The sequence below is a fragment of the Protobothrops mucrosquamatus genome, unplaced genomic scaffold (assembly GCF_001527695.2).
Source record: "Protobothrops mucrosquamatus isolate PMUCROS unplaced genomic scaffold, P.Mucros_1.0 scaffold416, whole genome shotgun sequence".
Classification (NCBI taxonomy): domain Eukaryota; kingdom Metazoa; phylum Chordata; class Lepidosauria; order Squamata; family Viperidae; genus Protobothrops; species Protobothrops mucrosquamatus.
Window position 1 is genome coordinate 1,222,501 of NW_015386745.1, and position 16,026 is coordinate 1,238,526.

The 16,026-nt window shown below is 36.0% G+C and overlaps 1 protein-coding gene across 1 annotated transcript in view; it reads left to right on the top strand.

The window, feature by feature from the left end:
• The window catches only part of LOC107287708 (laminin subunit alpha-2), a 203,281-nt gene that overhangs the window by 182,943 nt on the left and 4,312 nt on the right, over window positions 1–16,026 (top strand). Inside the window, exon 19 of the mRNA XM_029284188.1 lies at window positions 4,459–4,639. Coding sequence (XP_029140021.1) covers window positions 4,459–4,639 — 181 coding nt within the window. The remainder of the gene's footprint in view (window positions 1–4,458; window positions 4,640–16,026) is intronic.

Sequence of the window (16,026 nt, forward strand, 5' to 3'; positions counted from 1 at the left end):
AACAATGGTGAGCATCCCAGATTCTCCAGCCGTTGACCTGTGATATGAGTTAAAAGCAGATATTTGTACTTTCAGCAGAACTGTGCCATGGAGATGTCTGTGTTGATATATAAATATATATAAAATGCTATATATCTCTATGTATATATAAAATGTATTTACATGCCTCAGCTTTCATCTGATGCTCTTAGGAAATATTTGCTGAGAAGATTTTACTATTTTACTATATACTATTTATACTATATAAAATGTATCATTTGATCTAATCTGCTTTTCCCAGATACAAAAATGGAGAATAAATAAGGAAATAAGAATAAGGAATAACTCCAATGCCTTTCTGAATCCTGACAATACAGTGATGAGCACAAAGTTCATTAAGTGTTTAACATTAAATTACTGATATACTTCTTATCAATGAAGATGCCTAGAACTCATGCATCTTGATCATAATGATATACAGTACTTATATATTTTTCTCATGATAATATAAATGCTTAAAGCTCTTTATATTAGGCCTTGAAGCATTTAGAATAGAATGTAAAATAGCTACAGAAAACAACCAAGTATATCCTGAAGCTAATAAACAGGTAATTAGTTTAGAGAGTAATTATGAAATTAGAGCGTAATTATAAAGCATGAGACTTTTAGGGAATATCAATGTTGATTTCTATTAGACATTTCTCCCCATCTCCTGTATGGTTGTTTAAAACTGAAACAGCTGGAAGTGCGAGGAAGAATCGATCAATATTCCAGAATTTTTTTAAGCAGCAAAAATATGATTTCCAGAATTCTTGCTAATATTTGCCAAATTATTTACTGTATTGCATGTGATGTAAAAGAAAAAAAAATCTTACTGGAAATTATTCATAGCATCATTTGCTTGGTTTTATAAATAAAAATGAAGGCTTGAAGTATAGAAAACATGCTATAATAGTCATATGGTTTGCCCTGAGATTTAGCTCTGCAAATATGAATGCTTTGGTATTTCTTGCTTTTATTCTCAAGTTATCTACTGCTCTGATATTTCTTGTACATTCACTTCTTAACTTGTTTTCCTCCCTTCTTTCTCTTCAAAAGTCCACTTACTTTTGGGCTCCAGAAAAGCAGTTCTGCATTCCATGTGGCTGCAATCCAGTAGGATCTATGTCCTTGAACTGTGATGTATCAGGGAGATGTATTTGTAAATCTGGATTTGCTGGTAAACGATGTGAACTGAGCAGGCAGGTGTATATCCGGAAAGGGAAGCCGTCAAGCTCTCAACAAACGAAAGCACCCCATCAAAGATGGGGCTCTCCCACTGCAAGTGGGTGTCCAAGGGGTGCTTTCAAGTCTTCTGATTTGGTAATAAAACATGATACATTCCGCATGCCTTGCATTTTGGCATGCGTTTGTGCTGGGAAGTTCTACATTAACAACCTACCCAAAACGCTGTCCTGTCAACTTTCAAAACAAGGCTGAGAAAATTATAATGATGGAATGATAATCTTCTGGGATAGAGCCCTTCACCCAAATGCTTAAGAAATTATTTCTACAAACACATCACAACAGTACTTTTTAAATTAATATACAGTATAGCCAAGTTTAGTCATAAAATTAACACCATTAATACTTAAAGGAATAAAAAAACTTTTCTCAAGTAATCCAATATAATTTCAATTCTTTCTTTAAAAGATATGAATGAGGAATAGCTTCCTTTTGAGAAATTGGACACATTATAACGAAATGGTTTCCACTTTATTACCACACAAATTGGTAAGATGCTCCCAAAAGTGTGCTTTGGAGCAGTGTTGTTTCTCAGTCTTGGCAATGTGAAGATGTGTGGACTTCAATTCCCAGAATTCCCCAGATAGTTGACAAAGTTGAGAAACACTGCTATAGAGCCTTGATGTTCTTGTAAGTAAAACGTGATAGAGACAGGTGCTTTGTTGTGCAGCTCGTCAGCTTTCCATTTAATTTTACATTTTTCGTGTTAAAATATTGTAGCAGAATTCAAGAGATGCGGAAAAGGGAATCTGATGAACCCTAAATGAACTCTCTGACCTGATCTGACCCTGCAGTACATAGATATAGGCAGATTCTTGTGATTCCCTTAGACAACCCTTGCTTTTGCTGACATTTTGCTACAAGTAATATGCACAGACATGGTTGTTCACTGACAAATGCATTTATATGCTTTCCTGCATGATATTTTTTAAAGCACTTGCAGTGATGCTCAAAAGCATAGGGAGCTAAAGCCAGAAATAACAATATTTCTGGCATAGCAGGATGTGTGTTAAAAGAAACATTGAATTTCTTGTCAATGGGCCACAATCTCTTGAGCTACTTTATACCAAACCAAGAATTTATAGGTACCCAAGGGAATTCCTTTGTCCTTTACTTTGAATGGCAGGTCTTGCTGCCTTAAACAGTGAAACTCTTTTTAAAACTCTCCTCACTTTCGAAGATGCTGGTTGTAGAATAGAATAGAATAGAATAGAATAGAATAGAATAGAATAGAATAGAATAGAATAGAATAGAATAGAATAGAATAAAATAGAATAGAATAGAATAGAATAGAATAGAATAGAATAGAATAGACCTTGGAGGTCTTCTAATCCAGCCCCCTGTTCAAGCATGTGTTGGATGGAGAGAACCTGCTATTCTAGCTGTAGTTTCAAAACTTCTTGGAATTCTTGGAATTCATCATTGCAACCGAGCTTCTTTTGAATGTAAGAATCCCTAAAATAGGTAATCTTCAACTTACTCTCACAATTGAGCCCAAAATTTTTGTTGCTAAGGGAGACATTTGTTAAGTGAATGTTGTCCCATTTTATGATCATCTTTTGCCACAGTTGTTAAGTGAATCACTCCAGTTGTTAAGTTAATAACATAGTTGTTAAGTGAATCTGGCTTCCCCACTGTTGCAAAAGTTGATCACGTGAGCCCGGGACACTGCAACCGTCATAAATATGAACCAGTTGCCAAGTGTCCAAATTTTGATCATGTGACAGTTGTAAGTGTAAAAAAAACAATGATAAGTCGCTTTTTTCAGTGCCCTTGTAACTTTGAACAGTCACTAAATTAACTGTTGTAAGTCTAGGACTACCTGTGTTAAACAGAAGAAGAAATGTATTAGATTATTACTACCTTCATGTGAACACAGCGGATAAAACATAATTTTAGTTAACAGATACAGAGGTATTTAAAAAAATGGATTTTCAACATTTTCAACATTTCTGCATAAATATAGTGGCACAAGTATGTGAACCTCTAGGATTATTGGTTCATTTGAAAAGGAAATTCACACAAGGGGAATCAGAATCTTGTAGCAAATAATTTTATTCTAAAAGGATATTTATTTTATTATTTTCAGCCTTTAAACAGGATTTATCATCCAACTATTTATTTAAAACTGCATGCTGACTATGCCTGGCTTCATTGAGTAATTCTGAATTACTCTTGAGGGATTTCAACTTTGGTTTGGAGTTTTTTTTACCTCTGTCTCTGTCTCTGTCTCTCTGTGTCTCTCTCTCTCTCTGTCTCTCTCTCTCTCTCTCTCTTGCCTTTTTCTGCATCATGAGAAGAGATAAGAGGGTAACATAACAGGATAGGAGTATTTAATTAAACCTTAATTGCATAAATGAAGCTTTTCCTCTCATTGCTAAATATAGCAATCATCCCAGTACACCCAAAGAAGAAATGTCTATAAAATGTGCATGTTTATTGTTTTAACCTGGCTTCCCATCAAGAAACAAATTCAGGCTTTACTAGATGATCAAGAGGCCAAGCCAGTGGTGGGATTCAAATATGTGAACAACCGGTTCTCTGTGTGGATGCCACTTCTGGAAGTCCGTTCTGGGCCTGGCCAACAAAAAATTAGCTACCGGTTTTGCCAAAATGAATCCCACCACTGGGCCAAGCAGATCCATAATTAAGGCAGAATAATGGTATCAAGTATACTGGTGTATATTTTTATGCTTTGATCAAGTTCTTGTAATGGTAGCTCAAGGAGCTATTGCAAACTCCTTAATGGCAAAGTTTTATATAAGATACAGGTGTATCTTTGTAAAATGTTTTTCTTGTAACAGAAAAGATTTTTTTTAAAAAAGATGTGCTTTTGCATTGTGCTATTTAACAAAAATGAATTAATGAGTCTTCATGTACATATTTGAGTTCATAAAATTCAAAAGGGATTTATTTGAATTTCACATTTGAACATTTACAAATGTATTTTAGGCTGAACGTATACAACTTTAAAACATCTAAAATATGAATCTGGGTAATGTAATAGCGTCATTTGGCTACAAGTGAAAATGACAGTATTTATCCGTTCTAATTCATTTTGGTGGTCTGAGTTAGAAAAAAGTAAAATCATTCCTTTCTACCTTTATGTAGTTTTTCGAATCTGTATGTTCCTTCCTCTTTTCTATCCCCTTGTTTTTATTTCTGCTAACTGATATTATGTCTCTACTATGACAGTCTGGTACCTTTGGTGTGCAGTCATCAAGAGGATGTGTCCCTTGCAATTGTAATTCATTTGGATCGAAATCATTTGACTGCGATGAAACCGGACAGTGCCGCTGCCAACCAGGTGTTGGAGGAAAGAAATGTGACCATTGTGCTCATGGATTTTACGATTTTGAGGAAGGAGGCTGCACCCGTACGTATATAATCAAGTTTCATTTAATAGCTAATAGCTTTGTGGGAGGGGAAGGGTTTTTCAAGATGGTCTTCTAGTGGAAAAAAGCTGTGCATTATTTTCGCTATGGAGTTTTAACTCTAGGCAAAATTGATTTTACACAGGACAGTTTTTATTTTTATTTGAAAACTGGTACAAAATATTTTCAAACATGTAAGACAATCGTAACATTTTTTTAGAAGTCCAAATAAAAGCTCTGCAATTATACTATATAAGTGTCAAGCAGACATCATGTTCTTTGGGGCAAAATGGAGGCATGAGAAGTTATAAACAATGGAAAGGGTTCTACAGCAATTCTGTGCATTGGTTGCTGAGTTAGGTAGAATAGAAAGGACAACGTCTAAGCAAGGAATTATTAGTTTGGGCTCCCTTTTAAGGAATTCAGATGTTGCAGTTACATTGTTCACTTTGTTGAATATATTGTTCAATATTCTTAACAGTATGCCATTCATTGAAATTATTTCCTTTGCTCAGTAGTTTACATTTTCTAATATCTACTGTAAAATAAAATAAAAGGCCACTTTATATTAGAATTATTATTTAAGGCCACTTTATATTAGAATTATTATTTAAAAATAGTTGCTATATTTATCCAGTTCTGACCTATATTGTTGATGTATGATCCTACTTTAGAACTAAGGATGCTCAAGGAATTAAATCTTAAGCCATTGTAATATGAACTATCTCTAGCTGATGTTCAGATCAGAATATAATTATTTGAGCTATGAACCCTTCTAAACTGATTTGAAAGAAGTGCTTCAAAACTCATTCAATTGCTCATTTGTTGTTTCTCAGGTATTCATTAACACAAAAATTCTTTTTTTTTTCAGATTGTGTTATTAAAGAGCAAAAAAAATTGAAAATAAAAAAGGTTTAAAAAGTGCTAGTGGTCAAGAGGGGGAGGAAGGAAGAGGGAAGTAGGTAGGAAGGTGGAGGGAGTGTGGATGCGGGGGGGGACCGCCGACTATTTCTGAATACCTAATGAGTAGGTTTTTTATGTGTTTGTTTTTCTAATGAAATGCACCATATTTGTATTATTTGCTCATATGTTTATTTGAAAAAATTAATAAAAACTTTTTTTTTTTAAAAAAAAGTGGTGATTTAATGAATAGCAAATAAAGGTTGTGCTCTCATAAGATGCAACCAACCTTTTCCAAAGGATTTTGGAGAATTCTCAGACATATTAACTACCTTTTGATTTTCATGCTTATCTACATTTGTGATGTAGTTTTTAAAGTCTAAAAAGGATTCAAGTGCATATTAAAATACTAATAATATATAATATATCAATTAATATATATTATGTATTTTTAATTCTGATTATAAATTCTTTTATTAGACAAAGCACTAAAATACATACATACAAAAAACAGCAGGAATGAACAGGAAGAGAAGAAAAGGATCAAAAGTATTTTAAAATTTCCTTTCTCATCCCTATGGGTGGTGTGTGTCTTCCTCCATCTCAGGTTCTCCACCAGAGGCCTGGGAATTTGAGGGTTTTGTGCAAGATCTTAGCTGTTTCTAGAACCACACTCTTCTGGACAGAGAGCTTTGATGTGGTTCCTGGGATCTGCTGGAGCCACTCTCCCAGCTTAGGAGCCACAGCCCCGAGTGCTCCTACCAGCTCTGCAGCCACTTGATCTTTGCTTTCTGCATCCCCTCTAGTTCCTTCTTCAGGCCTTAGAATTTCTGCAGTTTCTCATGTTTATTCCTGTCACTTGGCACAACTACATTTATCATCACTGCTATTGTTTGATCTTTGTCTACTGCCTTGATATTTGGTTGACTGGCCAGTACCTGCCTGTCTGTCTCGATCTGGAAGTTGCACAGGCTCTTGACCTTCTTATTCTACACAAACTTCTGTGACATCTCCCTTCTTGACTTGGGAGGTTCTAGCCCTTACATTGTTCCTGTACACAATGCCTGCTACTTGGTTGTGCCACTTATGATGTTCCTGCCTGCATCTTACAACCTGCCACTATGTGCCTCTGAGGTCTCTCTGCACAGTCTGCACCTTGAGTCCTGTCTAGTATGATAGACCTCTGCTCCAAGCTTAGTGCTTGTTTTTGCACTACTGTGATCAATGGCTCAGTGCTTTCTGTTAGTCTAAGTATTTCCCGCCACTGGTAGGATTTCCTAATGTCAGCCACCTCAGCTATCTCTCAATGGTATATCCCAGGGGTAGGCAACCTTGGCTCTTTTATGACTCGTGGACTTCAACTCCCAGAATTCCATGCTGGCTCAGGAATTCTGGGAGTTGAAGTCCACGAATCATAAAAGAGCCAAGGTTGCCTACCCCTGGGATATCCCATGAAGGGCATTATTTTGCCATGGTACATATTCTTTAGGAAAATTGATCCAATCTTCAAACTTCTAAACGTACAGAAGAATCATTATGTACCTAAATCATTTTCTTCAACATTTAACGGCACTCTCAACTAAAAAAAATCATACAAACTATTTGTATTAGTTAAAAGAATGTAAAAAAACCCCATGTGTTCAGGATCACATGTCCTGGTTTTTTTTAAAATAAATATAATTTATGAGAGAAAAAATGTGAAGTAAGTAATGAAGAAAAATATTAAATGATTAGATTAGAAAAAGTATGCAGAAAAATGCAAGCACTAGGATAAATATTTTTTTTTGCTTTAAAAAAATGTACACAGTTGAGAAGCTAAACAAAAACAGCTTCACAAATGAATCTGACATATATCAGAATTAAACTAATATGTGGATTTGTATTTAGAGCACAATCCTATATGCTCAGCCATATGTTATTCTCAGTAATGTTTATTTATAAATACATATGGATGAAAATCTATCCTTATTAAACAAGGAGCCTGGTTCTCTGCATAAATAAAATTAAATGGGACTTTCACTTGTATATATGATTGCAATCTAAATTAAACCTTGGCTGAAATTCTTTGGTACTCTAAAGTCTAACTTCAAAATGTCAAATAGGAGTCCTCCTATTCAAATTGTTGTATGTCCAGTTTTTTGGGACATAACACTGAGTAATGAGAATCCTCCTGATTATTCTGAAGTATGGCAGTAACCTCAAGGCTATTAAGAGATGATTTAGTTTGATCCTTCTGTTAGCAAGTGGAAAGCAAATTTTGTTGGGGAGATAAATGCGTGTTAAGATTTCTACAGGTTATATTCAGAACCATGACTCAACTCTTGTAGAGACTATGTAAAGGAAGAGTGGACCTATAAAGATGTGTTTATTGTCATGTAAATGTTCAAGCATGACAGTGTTTGGTAAGAATAAGAGGTCATTTCTTGCATTCATTGAAGAGAAACACATGAAATGAAAAATAAATGATAAATCTAGCATTAAAGAACTTAGCAGAAAAAGAGATTGAACAAGCACACAGGGAATTACTGTGATTTGTCATTTTTGCAGCACTTGCAGGTCTGTAGAGCTGTTTTTTTTGTTATGAAAACTTTCTATAATCATTTGTCGCTGTTTGAATGACCATGTTTGATCCATCAATCTCCATTTTTTCATATGATATAGCGATGGAAATAAATGATGCACTTACGGTTAACTGACTCGCCTTAAACGGTGCATCAGCATACAGCATACAGACAAAAAGAATCATCAGAATAGGTACCTCTGTTCTGAGCAAAATGGGCAAAAATGGCATAATCCTAATATACAACATCCTGATCTTTTCCATTTTCTTTCCTGTTGAACAATGTATGCTTTTGAGAAACACTCCTTGAACTCTGATAAAGTTCATTCAGAAGTCCTTGAATGAGTATGATAATTGTGTATTCCTATATACAGTATACTCTACTTGACCAGGAGAAATAGTTAAAACAATTGTGCTTATTTTAAAGCCAGTCTTTTAATGCTTCCTTTGTATGCTATAGAATGAGAAAATAAGATATGGATTTTTTTTCTTTTTATCTTACAAGGTAATGTTTTCTTTAAAAAGTACATTATAATTAAAGCAAAATAATGAGCAGAGCAAACATTATGAATATGAGCTCCATACTGAAAGCTAAATATAAAAAACCATTAAATATAGAAATGTTCTTTCAGAAAAATGAATTCTATGTCAAGCTGTGTGCACAAGGATTATCTTTGTTTTCTCTGCCAAAGTGCAATTTTTACTTTGCAAGAAAAAAAATGTGGACTTTAATGTCTGTCTTCCTTTAGCTTGTTGTAGCACTAACAATATGATTTGAAAATGGTAACATTGGTTCTTCAGTATATTGTATAGGTGTATAGCACATTGCTGTTTCAGGAGCTAACTGTGGGAAATTTCATCACCGCATTGATCATGTTTGTGCCTAGTAGAGGAAAATCTGTGATGTCCTTGGTGCTCTTGAACTTGATCGTTTGCTTGCAGAAGATTGATTACCCAACTTTGTAACATCATCCTACTGGTTTTTAAAACTTGTGGCTTCTCTCTCTCTCCCTCTCCCTCTCTCTCTCTCTCTCCCTCTTTCTCCCTCTCTCCCTCTGTGTGTGTCTGTATTTCACAAGGCCTCCAAAGACCTGGTTTTGCTGATCAAGTGGCTTGTTTGATTGCTGGTTGTTGCCCTGGGGATGGTGGGGATATTGTTTTTACTCTTTTTATATATTTTATATTTTTATATTTTTTATATTTTTTTTGTTTTTGTAAGCTGCATAGAGTCACAGAAAGCAAGAGAGCGGTGATATAAATTCTCTAAATAAATATCTATGTATCTATGTGTGCATGTGTGTTGGTATGCATATGCTTATGTGTATCTTCCTTCCGTTTTCATCGAAGTGCAGGGTCTGATTTTTTTCGGATCAACCAAATATTGATCCATTGGTTGTGACAGGAATTGACTGACTGGTTTGTCACCTGACCCTGACATTTTGCACTGAGAAAGAATGACTGGCCCAAATTCACCCACCTACCTTTCATGCCTAAGGCAGAATTAGAACTCACCATTCCTTGGTTTCTAGCCTGGGGCCTTAATCACCACACCAAATTGGCTCCTCTCCTCTACGTATGTATGTTTATGTATGTGTGTGATATATCTCCTATTCCTATGTTGTGCAATAGGCAGATAGGAATTGATATAACTTACAAATTAAAATATCTAGCCACTTGGAATGTGTGAAGTGTCTGCTATTATTTAATTGGGTTGGGTTTAACAGAATTGGGTTTCTGGAGAATCAACTTTTATTCTTGTGCCTGATATAAAAGTCTAAAAGCCCTGAATCTAAATTTCCTATAAGTCAATGATTTGTTCCTGGTTCTAGCACGGCAAGACAGAGAACCGTTGCAGGTATCTTTCTTTCATAGAGAAATTTCACAATTATATTAATGCCAATAGCCTTGAAAAATACACATTTTAGATTAGGACTAAGTAGGAATTCTTTATACAGTGAAGGCCCCTCTGATCTGAGTTTGCATGTGGAATTTCATTTTTAAAGTTAATTGTGTTTTCAGTCATGAACTAGTAGCTGGTATTCCAAATTACATATATAAAACTGTGCAGACTGATGATTCAAACTGTTATATCTTTAAAAACATTGCAAAAACAAATATGGTTTAAGGGCTGGAGAAAAGAGAGAACTGGATTAGCTGTGCAGAATTGGTGGACAATTTTAAAATATTATCCTCTGCTATTTTCCCTGATTAATAAAATGTCCAGTTAAAACTCTGTAACAAAACAAAAGTACAATAAATACTGGGTTCCAATCTAAGATAATAATTTTGATGTTTTTTTTAACATCGAACCAATTCTATTGTAATTATTTAGAAATATTTCTTACTAGCTGTTATAGGATTCTTGCTAAGCACAAAGATACAGGTTGCTATCTGCTTACTTGGCAGATATTTAAAATAGAATTACTATTCCCTATACTTCACTCATTCTAAGAAAAAGGGTAAATGAACAGCTAGCGTGCTAAGAAGGGCAGGTTTTATGTTATCTTATTGCCAAAAAGTTGTTGTTTGGCATAGGATATGGACATCTCTACAACTATTGGGGGGTAAATAAAATAACCCTGGTTGAAGTTCATTCCCGGTGGAATATATCCCTAAGTGTGTGATTAACAAATCCCTTCAAGAGTACATAGAAATAATTGCTTAAGTTCCCAAAGGTATATTAAGAAAGTCACGTGCTAAGATAGAAAGCCAGCTTCTCTAATGAGGGGGAAAAGAACATTTCTGTAGGAAATGGACTGAAGGAAAGAATCTTAGAATCCTGCAGACAGGGAGGTTTTGAAGTACAGGTAATCCTCGACTTACAATAGTTTGTTTAGTGACCATTCAAAGTTGCAGCAGCACTGAAAAAAGTGACTTATGACCATTTTTCACACACACCATTGCAACATGCCCATGGTCATGTGATCAAAATTCAGATGCTTGGCAACTGACTCCTATTTATGATGGTTGCAGTGTCCCAGGGTCATGTTGTCTCCTTTTCCAACCTTCTAAGGCAGGGCTTTTCAACCAGTGGAACGCATACCACTGGTGGTACATTGGCACCTGGCAGGTGGTACGCAACCCTGCCTAGCCTAGACAAGAGTAGTGGGGGAGGGAACGAGCTAAAGCGGTGCAGCGCAGGACTCACCGGAGAGAGTCCTCAGGAGCTGCAGGGCTGCTGGACCAAGACAAAGGTCCCATGATCGGCACTTCCGGCACACCCGGGAGAGAAAGGAGGGGGGGCGGAGACAGGAGAGGCTATAAAAGGAGGCAGTTTTGGCTGGAGAGGTAGAGAAAAAAAAGACTCCAGAGAAAGAGACAGAAGAGAAAAGGCTTTTGTTAGAGAAGTGGTGAGGAGAAAGAGAGAGGGGGGAAACGCTTTCTGGGAGAAGTGTGTGTGAGAGAGCGAGCAAGGGGCTTTTGCAAGTGAAGGGTGAAAGAAAAAAGGAAAAAAAGTGAGGGGAAGAAGGGAAAAAGAAAAGGCATTGACTTCCAACTTTCTCTGTTGCAGTAGAAGGAAGCATTACTATTGAACCTTAACTTCGTACTTTTCCATATTATTAACTAGCCATTTTTATAACAACAGATGAATCTAAAAGTAAAACCCAAAATCCCCCCCTTTTTTTTAAGTCATCAAGTTTTGACCCCTTGCTAACCACTGGTGGTACTCGAATATTGTCATGTCCTAAAAGTGGTACAATCTCTGAAAAGGTTGAAAAGCCCTGTTCTAAGGAGCAAAGTCAATGGGGAAGCCAGATTCGGTTAACAACCATTTTACTAACTTAACAAGTGCAGTGACTTACTTAACAACTATGGCAAGAAAGGTCATAAAATTGAGCAACATTCACTTAGCAAATGTCTTATTTAGCAACAGAAATTTTGGGCTGAATTTTGATCATAAATCAAGGATTATCTGTAGGTCCTCTGTCCTGTGCCACAATGAGGGCTAGGATAGAAATTATTAAATGTTAATGCTTCTGGAGCTGTATTTTGAACAATAACTCAAATATTAAATCTGCTTCTTTGTCCTATTTTTGTTCTGGAACAGTACTCACCCTGACCATATGTCCTCTCACTGAGTTATTATTTCATTAGCCTGTGATCGGATAAACTTTCATAAAGAATAGTATCAAATGGGAAAAATTATTCTCTGCAATAAAGGTAATGTACTCCATGTTTTAAAATGCTTGTCTTTTTCTTTCTTAATCCTCTTCCATGAAGCCTGTGAATGTTCCCATCTTGGTAATAATTGTGATCCACATTCTGGTCGTTGCATCTGCCCTCCAAATACTACAGGAAACAGATGTGAAAAATGTGTACCGAATCACTGGGGTCATGATATTATCAGTGGGTGCAAGGTGAGTGTTTCTTTTCTTCCCTTTTCCACTGTCCTAACTTTAGGAAGTTACACCAAATAAAGTTGTCTTGTATGACTATATCCTTAAAGTTGTATTTTAACTACAGCTGGCTTAGTATACACAGAAAAGTCAGCTCTTATAGTTGAAAGCAAAAAAACCTATATATTTACATTTGGATACAATTATTCTCAACAAAGTGAAATGGTGCCAGTTGAGATCTAATGGATCTTCTTCCATGGATTATGTTAATAATATTCCAAACATCTTATTCAACATTTTTTTATATTTATAGACAATATTGTTATTAGTTTTTTAAATTAAAAATAGTAGAGAAACATAGAAGAGAGATCAGATTAAAAACAAAGTTAGGTGACTAGTTGTAAGCTCCCACATATTATATAAGTTTAAATTCATCCTAAAATATTCAAATTATATAATTGAAATAGATAATAGATATTATTATATAAATAAAATGGATAATGTTGATTTGCTATTTTGACCATATCTACACTATTCTGATTCCTTGGAAGTAGATTGATATAAACGATAAAGAAAATAAATATGAAGGATCCTTTTATTAGGATTATTAAATACTTAATTTCCAGGTATTGTTTACCTTAAGTTACTGCTCATCAATGTATTTAATGGCAGTGAATTGCACTGACAGTGTCAAATGTAAAGAAACAATTGTTTATATCTGTCTAGCCCCATCTGAGTATGGTTCCTCTTTGCTTTTGGGCTTATAAGTAACGTGTGCACTCATATTTTCGGAACCTGGCTATTTCAATCAGAATTAGTTTCTTAAGAATATACTGAAAAATAAAGTTGTAATCATGACATGCTAAAAAAGCTGGGCAAATAATTACTCGCAACAAAAGGGGGGGTTAAGTTAGTTTACTGTTGCACTAAGTTTTTTAAGAATATGTGTCCTGAATGCAAGCAATCAAATCTATTTCTATGGTTGTTAATCCAGTTAATTAATGAGATAAATTTATTGTAAAGCTCCTTACGAAGCCTCCGTCTTTCTCCAGCATACCGATCGCCAGGCTTCTGCAAAGCGGCTTAATGAGGGTGAAGACCCCTCTTTCGGTTCCAGGCTCTCTCATATCCCTTCTTGCCTTGTCTATTATCTGAATGCATTAGTATGGCAGCTGCTATGGCACTCTCTAAATTAATAATGATCTGTCAGCCAAGTCTCCCTTTTTAGCGTATTTCAACTCATTTCTCCAAAGCCAGGTGCAAGTGCCCCCTTCTCTGTTTGAGCTTTTAGTGGAGCCAATTTCAGAGTCTGTCATAACTTATAGGCAAAGGAATATTGCATGAAGCTGCCTCCTTGCAAAACAAACCTTAAGGCCGATTGTAATTTACTTCGCATATGGTGAACAATTTGCTCACAAGAGGTTATCTGTTTATTTCTCAATGTACAAACTTCCTGCTTCTTAGAATGCATAAGAACTGGGGATTCTTAATTGCTTGTCACTCTGGTTCCTTGCAAGCCCATATTTGGGCTGCCGAAACCTGAACCAATATAGGTAGTCCCCAACTTACAACAGTTCATTTAGTGACTGTTTGAAGTTACAACGTCACTGAAAAAAGTGATTTATGACCATTTTTCACACTTAAAACCATTGCAGCATCCCCATAGCCATGTGATCAAAATTCGGATGTTTGGCAACTGACATGTATTTATGACAGTTGCAGAGTCCTGGGTCATGTGATCATCTTCTGCAACCTTCTGACAAGCAAAGTCAACAGGGAATCCAGATTCACTTAACAGATGAATGACTAATTTAACAAGTGCAGTGATTTACTTAACATCTGTTGCAAGAAAGGTTGTAAAATGGAGCAAAACCTACTTAACTTAGTAGCTGAAATTTTGGGTTCAGCTGTGGTCAAGGACTACCTGTTGTTGTTGTTGTTAATTGCGAAGTCGTGTCCGACCCATCCACTGGGGTACCTGTTGCAAGGAGGTCCAGAAGGACAGGAGATGGTAGAAGACCTCAGGTAAATTCAAGTGCGGATGACGAAGTCACTGAGGTAGGTCGGTGGAGTAAGAAACAGCAGGGGAAGAAGGACTTCAACTTTGAGTTTATGAAACCGGTGGATTACTCTTCCTTCCTGAGTGACCTCTTCCCGGATTACGACGGACTACCTGTAGAGCTACTTTAAAATCTACTGCTTACCACTTGGACCTTGAAGAGAAAGGGGATATTGATAACAGGATGGGAATATTGATTTGGGGATTCCTCCCCTAAAAAAAACAAAATCACACAGGCCCCACTTTTCAGTTTCATGCTTCTTCTTCTTCTAGCTTTGCCTAAAAAAAATCCTGCAAACTTAATTGCTCTGATTTAATATCCTATGCTCATGCTGCAATATAGGACTATAATGTGTATATAAAGTTAAGGCTATGTAGGACTTTGAATTTGATTTTTGCAGCTGCTAGAAAATCCCAGGAATGACGTGGTTGCTTTAATGAGTTGCAGACAAACACTGCATTCGTGTTCCCATACATTCCAAAGCGAGGCGCTTTGTCAAAGCACTCCCCAAACTTACACAATTTAGCTATAGAAGCATTAACGAGCATATTATCTTCTTCATGGTATATGTTAGTCTGGATATCATTTCACTAATTTGGGGATATTTTTATAATTTATGCATATAATGATATAAATACTTATGTTCTAATTTATAAATCTGTCTTCAACTACAATTTAATAATTTGTCTGTTTAGAACTCAGATTAATCCATGGGAAGATTTTAAGTTAATTTGAAACTTGCTCCATATTTAGTCTTACAGACATACCTCAGTTCTACTCATTTGTATTCACCACTGATGTGAGAGAAGAATCTTTACTATAGATTGAAAATGATGTTTAGTACACAAATATTGAGGCTTACCAGAAAAGATCTTACAGTATTAGTTTCTTTTCTAATTTAAAAAAAGGATTCCTGGTTAAAAGAAAGTCTTCTGGATTTGCATATTCATTCTTTTTCTGATATGATGAATAATATGGCTGGGGAATTCTGGAAGGTGAAGTCCACTCATCTTAAAGTTGTCAAGATTGTGAAACACTGGGCTAATATTTTACACGTTCTGCTGATAGATGGCCCCAATTGTATACAACTCACATCTTTTTTTTTTTTCACTTTGGTATTCAAGAGGCAGAGTATCACATCCAGTCCCCCCAGTATTCAGCTGCTTAAAAGAAACACAACTCAAGTAATAACATTTATGAAAAATGAAATCAGTGCCTGCAAATGTTTACCTACTAACACGAATACATTTGTTAGATCGCGCAGGCAGTAAGACACGAGTCGAGTGACAGTCAGCTCTTGGTTTATTGGCAAGGCATAAGGTAAATCCGGACTTGCTCTCTGGGCCAGGGGAGCCCTCTTTTATGGGATTCCCCTGGCTTGTAATCACACAATTCCATTGGCTGGCAAGACCCTGTTGCTAGTTAGCCAACCAGCAACGGGCATGAAACTGTATGCAGATGGAGAAGGGCAATCACCCTTAATGGGCGATCAATGGTGAAGGGCAATCACCCTTAATGGGCGATCAATGGTG